At 42.1% G+C, this 7,168-nt stretch overlaps 1 protein-coding gene across 1 annotated transcript in view; it reads left to right on the top strand.

Moving 5' to 3' along the window:
- sptbn4b (spectrin, beta, non-erythrocytic 4b) overlaps positions 1–4,876 on the top strand; it is a 38,043-nt gene extending 33,167 nt beyond the window's left edge. Inside the window, exons 41-44 of the mRNA XM_019892749.1 lie at positions 1,804–2,060; positions 3,001–3,171; positions 3,277–3,319; positions 3,388–4,876. Coding sequence (XP_019748308.1) covers positions 1,804–2,060; positions 3,001–3,171; positions 3,277–3,319; positions 3,388–3,684 — 768 coding nt within the window. The 3' untranslated portion in view covers positions 3,685–4,876. The remainder of the gene's footprint in view (positions 1–1,803; positions 2,061–3,000; positions 3,172–3,276; positions 3,320–3,387) is intronic.
- The last annotated feature ends 2,292 nt before the right edge of the window (positions 4,877–7,168 follow it).

The raw sequence follows: 7,168 nt of genomic DNA, 5'->3' as shown, positions 1-7,168 counted from the left end.
GCACAGGTGGCTGAGTCTTTTCAAGACTGTTCAAATAACACTATTCAGTTGGCCTAAATAGTATCAAACGACTCTAAATTTGGTCTAAAATGCCCTAGTAGACTCTAACTGGTCCAAAAAGGCTCCAAAGACAGTCAAGTTTCAAACGACTTTTTTTTTTTTGGTTGGTCTAAGAGTCACCAACGAAAAGACTCTTCAGTTGAGCCATAAATTCTCTTAAGACTGTTGTTGATCCCAGAAGGCCCTAAAGATTTAAGTTGTTCTCAAAAGTCCCAGAAGACTCCTCCAAAGATTTTTCATTTGGTCCAGAAACTTGATTACCACACTTTCAAAACGTCTTTAAAGGCTGTTCAAGTGACCTCAAAAATCTCTAAATCCTTTTTTTTTTTCAGAAAGTCTTTCAAGACTCTTATTGATCTAAAAAGTCTCTTACGAGTATTCTGTTGATCAACTTTCATTTAACCGAACTGTCATACTTTTTGTTTCAATCGTTTGCTGCTGCTGCTGGCTGCCGTCCTCCTCGTCACCTCTAAGGTAAGTCCTATTTAAGTCCCCCCTGTTTTTCCCCAAAATGTAAGTATCCCCCTCCACCCTGCACGTGCCCCCTCTTCCCCTGTTGGCGTTCGTCTTGTATTGGTCTGCAGTGTGTTTTCTCCTCCCTTGGTGTTGGTCCTTCTCGCCCACCTACCTGTAAGATCAGGTGAGTGAGGTGTTAGCTTAGCAGCGGGTACTCTGCAGCCCCCACTAACTCTTCACATCTCCGGCCCCTTCCATTCCCTTTTCCCTCAACCCCACCCCCTCCGCTTTCCCACCTCAGCAGGTCTTGGGTGAACCTGTACTGCATACTGCACAAAGGCGGGCTGGGCTTCTACAAGGATGCCAAGAACACCGCCACGGCATACAACAACGAGCCAATGCTCAACCTTGCCCACTGCCATTGCGATGTCACCAACGGATACAAGAAGAAGAAGAATGTCTTCACGCTCAAGTACAAGATCAGTCTCGTCCCCACGCCTTATATTGCAACTTTTAACTCCTTATTGCCCCATTTATACCGAACACAATCAAACTGATTGATCTCATGTGCTCACAGGACGAAGGATGGGAGCGAATTCTTATTCCACGCAAAAGATGAAGTGAGTCATTCTTTTGTTTTTTAACACGGCAATGGAACTTGACGGAAATTTACTCTGACTCGTTTATGTGCCGGTGTCAGGAGGACCTGAAGACGTGGGTGAGCAGTATTGGCAGCAGCATCGCGGAACACGAGGAGATGGGTGATATTGTTTGATATATGGCACAAGATAAATGTTTGAGTTGTGACACAAAAATACAAGTAACAAACTTAAATGACAACACATATGGCCCACAATGGTTCTTTTTTTTTTTTTTTTTTTGGTAAAATACTTATCTTAAACCAATATACCGGTAATGTTATTATAATTCATTTTTTCAATATTTATTTCAGAAGGTGGAAAAGCTGATGGTGATGTTTTTTTTTTCTTTTACACCCCAAAAATGTTTTATAAAACTTCTAATATACATTTTCCCAGAAACACGAGGAGTTGCCTAAATCTGTTTTACTTGGCGTACTAATTAATGTGCTTGCTCAAAATTGTGTTTATTCTTTATGTCTGTGTAGAATCGCAGGGTTATAGTAACACGCAAAGTTTGAATAGAGGCAACTAGGCTGTCCTTACTCATTCAAAAATGAATTCTTGATGCTATTAGGCTAACCATATCTCTGAACGCAGCTATGTGCATTCATTCATATGTAAATCTTCTTGATTGACCCCTCTCCAGGCCCGAGGCGAGGTTTCCCACCTGCCAAACGGCCTACCAGAGAAGTCTTCCCGTCCTGACCGGCCTCGAGCTCGGGACAGACCCAAACCACGGCGCCGGCCGCGACCCAAAGAGACAGGAGAAACCACGCGGCGTTCTCGCTCGGCTCCAGCTCAGAGTGGCCCCGCGGCCCCCCAGCCACCCACACACAGTGCACATCATGAGGGTTTCCTCTTCCGCAAGCTAGACATTGAGAGCCTAAAGAAGAGCACCAACAGGTGGGTCTTCGGGGTCCTGATACTATGCAAGACATGTCTGACAATACTCACAGCAGTTCATCACAGGTGGTTTTACATACAAAACTTATCCAGCAGAAAAGGAATTCCCCCAAAGTTTCCGCACAGGTGGCTGAGTCTTTTCAAGACTGTTCAAATAACGCTATTCAGTTGGCCTAAATAGTATCAAACGACTCTAAAATTGGTCTAAAATTCCCTACTAGACTCTCTAACTGGTCCAAAAAGGCTCCAAAGACAGTCAAGTTTCAAACGACTTTTTTTTTTTTGGTTGGTCTAAGAGTCACCAACGAAAAGACTCTTCAGTTGAGCCATAAATTCTCTTAAGACTGTTGTTGATCCCAGAAGGCCCTAAAGATTTAAGTTGTTCTCAAAAGTCCCAGAAGACTCCTCCAAAGATTTTTCATTTGGTCCAGAAACTTGATTACCACACTTTCAAAACGTCTTTAAAGGCTGTTCAAGTGACCTCAAAAATCTCTAAATCCTTTTTTTTTTTTCAGAAAGTCTTTCAAGACTCTTATTGATCTAAAAAGTCTCTTCAGAGTATTCTGTTGATCAACTTTCATTTAACCGAACTGTCATACTTTTTGTTTCAATCGTTTGCTGCTGCTGCTGGCTGCCGTCCTCCTCGTCACCTCTAAGGTAAGTCCTATTTAAGTCCCCCCTGTTTTTCCCCAAAATGTAAGTATCCCCCTCCACCCTGCACGTGCCCCCTCTTCCCCTGTTGGCGTTCGTCTTGTATTGGTCTGCAGTGTGTTTTCTCCTCCCTTGGTGTTGGTCCTTCTCGCCCACCTACCTGTAAGATCAGGTGAGTGAGGTGTTAGCTTAGCAGCGGGTACTCTGCAGCCCCCACTAACTCTTCACATCTCCGGCCCCTTCCCTTCCCTTTTCCCTCAACCCCACCCCCTCCGCTTTCCCACCTCAGCAGGTCTTGGGTGAACCTGTACTGCATACTGCACAAAGGCGGGCTGGGCTTCTACAAGGATGCCAAGAACACCGCCACGGCATACAACAACGAGCCAATGCTCAACCTTGCCCACTGCCATTGCGATGTCACCAACGGATACAAGAAGAAGAAGAATGTCTTCACGCTCAAGTACGAGATCAGTCTCGTCCCCACGCCTTATATTGCAACTTTTAACTCCTTATTGCCCCATTTATACCGAACACAATCAAACTGATTGATCTCATGTGCTCACAGGACGAAGGATGGGAGCGAGTTCTTATTCCACGCTAAAGACGAAGTGAGTCTTGTGTTTTTTAAAACGGCAATGGAACTTGACGGAAATTGACTCTGACTTGTTTATGTCAGGAGGACCTGAAGACGTGGGTGAGCAGTATTGGCAGCAGCATCGCGGAACACGAGGAGATGGCCAAGTGGGGCCTCCCCCAAGCAACTACCTCATCCACCGATGAGGGCACGCGGCACGACGGCAGCAAGGCTGGCTCGGAGCGTGGCGGCGAGCGATCAGACCGAGCCGAGAAGGCAGAGAAGGCGGAAAAAGAGAAAGAAAAGGACAAGGAACGGGACAAAGACAGGGCAGAGCGCTCAGATCGCGGTAGAAAGGTGGAAGCCAAACGCTCAGAGAAGTCCAGTAAGAAAAAATGATGTCTTCTCACCGCCTCCCACGTGGAAGCGCTTGGATGCAACGTGACGCAGGAAAGAAGAACTGTTTGAACTGACTTCTTCTCCTACTGTGTCTACGCCGTAACTCGGCCAACTGGCTGTGCAGGGAAGTGGAGCGGGAAGATGATTGCCGCTTGTGAGACAGAATATCAAGTAGCTTGCGCTGTTCCTATTCTGATTGCTTTTATGAACTGTGTGTGTGTGCGTGTGCGTGTGTGTGTGTGTGTGTGTGTGTGTGTGAGTGTGTGTGTGTGTGCGCGTGTGTGTGTGCGTGCGTGAGTGCGTAGAGTTCAGAGTAATAGCAGTGTAATTAAAAAAGTGAGTAAACCTCAAAATTCTGACAATAGCAATTTTTTGTTTTCAGTACCAGCAAATTTATTCGCAACACTTTGAATCCAAATAAACATCAAAGAAAAAAATATATCAAAGATGTTACTCCTTTGAAGAACATGAAAGAAAAAAAGAGAGAAACTATCAACTAAAAAATATGTGAAGATTTTAACATTTCTGTGATGCAATACACATGTGAAGCACGCTACAGTTGGTTGAAAATGTCTGAAAATTCTGGAGTTGGTCCCAAAGGTCCATCTTTGAAGATTCTGCAGAACAAAAATGCTTTAATAATTTACGATAAATAATAAATAATCTTCCTTAAAGACTCATAAGTGAGTTCAAAAGGAGTGGGCTAACATCTGGCACCTGTGAATTGGTATGACACATAGATGTGAGGCACTTTTTTAAACACACTGCTATTTATACCGAACACAACTGTGTCTTTTAGTGGAGGAAGCCCTCTATCTGAAATTGATCTCATTGATCATACCACGAAAATCATCCAAATTTCTCTTTTTTTTTTTTTTGTTTCCATCAAATGGGAATCTGGTTGATGTGTACGTCTGTCCATTGCTCTCAGGTTTCTAACATGTGTTGTAAGCGTGTGCTTGGTGTGTTCAAATGTCTTCCAGATGTGTGGTTCCAAACCAACAGAAATGTCAGCGGAGTGGAAGCAAGGAATGTTGAATGAATGATTGAATGGATGGACAAATGAATGAATGGATGGCAGACCGGAAACCGCTTCAGCTGTCACACCTTTTGACTTTGCATGTCTGATTCGACGTGAAATCACATGTAGGAAAAAAATAAAAACAAAACACTCATTTGTTTCACGCCTCTAGACTTCGACTCAAAAGACTGGCTGCTCAATTTTTAATGATGTCCTACTCTTTGCCTACTTGAGTACAATTGGACCCCTATTCGCAACACTTTGAATCCAAATAAACATCAAAGACAAAAATGTATCAAAGATGTTACTCCTTTGAAGAATATGAAAGAAAAAAAAAGAGAGAGAAACTATCAACTAAAAAATATTTGAAGATTTTAACATTTCTGTGATGCAATACAGATGTGAAGCACGCTACAGTTGGTTGAAAATGTCTGAAGATTCTGGAGTTAGTCCCAAAGGTCCATCTTTGAAGATTCTGCAGGACAAAAATGCTTTAATAATTTATGATAAATAATAAATAATCTTCCTTAAAGACTCATAAGTGAGTTCAAAAGGAGTGGGCTAACATCTGGCACCTGTGAATTGGTATGATACATAGATGTGAGGCACTTTTTTAAACACACTGCTATTTATACCGAACACAACTGTGTCTTTTAGTGGAGGAAGCCCTCTATCCGAAACTGATCTCATTGATCATACCACGAAAATCATCCAAATTTCTCTTTTTTTTTTTTTTTGTTTCCATCAAATGGGAATCTGGTTGATGTGTACGTCTGTCCATTGCTCTCAGGTTTCTAACATGTGTTGTAAGCGTGTGCTTGGTGTGTTCAAATGTCTTCCAGATGTGTGGTTCCAAACCAACAGAAATGTCAGCGGAGTGGAAGCAACGAATGTTGAATGAATGATTGAATGGATGGACAAATGAATGAATGGATGGCAGACCGGAAACCGCTTCAGCTGTCACACCTTTTGACTTTGCATGTCTGATTCGACGTGAAATCACATGTAGGAAAAAAATAAAAACAAAACACTCATTTGTTTCACGCCTCTAGACTTCGACTCAAAAGACTGGCTGCTCAATTTTTAATGATGTCCTACTCTTTGCCTACTTGAGTACAATTGGACCCCTGTTTTCATTGCGAATCCTTCACATTTTATCTGGGATACCTGCTTCAGATCAGGACTATTTTGGCAATATTTTGTAGGAGTTCGTCAGAGCCCTGGAATTTGCCTCAAATGGCTGCTTCAAGCCAAAATGTCCAATGTCTTGTTGTATTTCAGTCTTGGGTCCTTGAGACTTTTTAGCAGAGTTGGGCATACTTCTACAGTTGGTTGAAAATGTCTGAAGATTCTGGAGTTAGTCCCAAAGGTCCATCTTTGAAGATTCTGCAGGACAAAAATGCTTTAATAATTTATGATAAATAATAAATAATCTTCCTTAAAGACTCATAAGTGAGTTCAAAAGGAGTGGGCTAACATCTGGCACCTGTGAATTGGTATGATACATAGATGTGAGGCACTTTTTTAAACACACTGCTATTTATACCGAACACAACTGTGTCTTTTAGTGGAGGAAGCCCTCTATCCGAAACTGATCTCATTGATCATACCACGAAAATCATCCAAATTTCTCTTTTTTTTTTTTTTTGTTTCCATCAAATGGGAATCTGGTTGATGTGTACGTCTGTCCATTGCTCTCAGGTTTCTAACATGTGTTGTAAGCGTGTGCTTGGTGTGTTCAAATGTCTTCCAGATGTGTGGTTCCAAACCAACAGAAATGTCAGCGGAGTGGAAGCAACGAATGTTGAATGAATGATTGAATGGATGGACAAATGAATGAATGGATGGCAGACCGGAAACCGCTTCAGCTGTCACACCTTTTGACTTTGCATGTCTGATTCGACGTGAAATCACATGTAGGAAAAAAATAAAAACAAAACACTCATTTGTTTCACGCCTCTAGACTTCGACTCAAAAGACTGGCTGCTCAATTTTTAATGATGTCCTACTCTTTGCCTACTTGAGTACAATTGGACCCCTGTTTTCATTGCGAATCCTTCACATTTTATCTGGGATACCTGCTTCAGATCAGGACTATTTTGGCAATATTTTGTAGGAGTTCGTCAGAGCCCTGGAATTTGCCTCAAATGGCTGCTTCAACCATTATCTTGTTGTATTTCAGTCTTGGGTCCTTGAGGCTTTTTAGCAGAGTTGGGCATACTAATACACTAATATACAATATACTTTTGCTTATGCTATTCAGGGTCGGAGCGTGCTGAATTTACAACAAGCCAATCAACTGATTATATTATTTTATGAATGAATCACAACATTTTGGAAATTTCATTTGAACTATCCAATTTTAGGGGTAAATTGCTAAATTAATGCAAAAAAAAAAATACAGGACTCTCGATCTTGTATAATGCAAATACTTGTGTGCCATATGACCTAGCCGTATGTGGG

The sequence above is a fragment of the Hippocampus comes genome, unplaced genomic scaffold, assembly GCF_001891065.2.
Source record: "Hippocampus comes isolate QL1 unplaced genomic scaffold, H_comes_QL1_v1.1 scaffold72, whole genome shotgun sequence".
Lineage (NCBI taxonomy): Eukaryota > Metazoa > Chordata > Actinopteri > Syngnathiformes > Syngnathidae > Hippocampus > Hippocampus comes.
The sequence above is the reverse complement of the archived record's forward strand: the minus strand, read 5'-3'. Positions and strand labels throughout refer to the sequence as shown.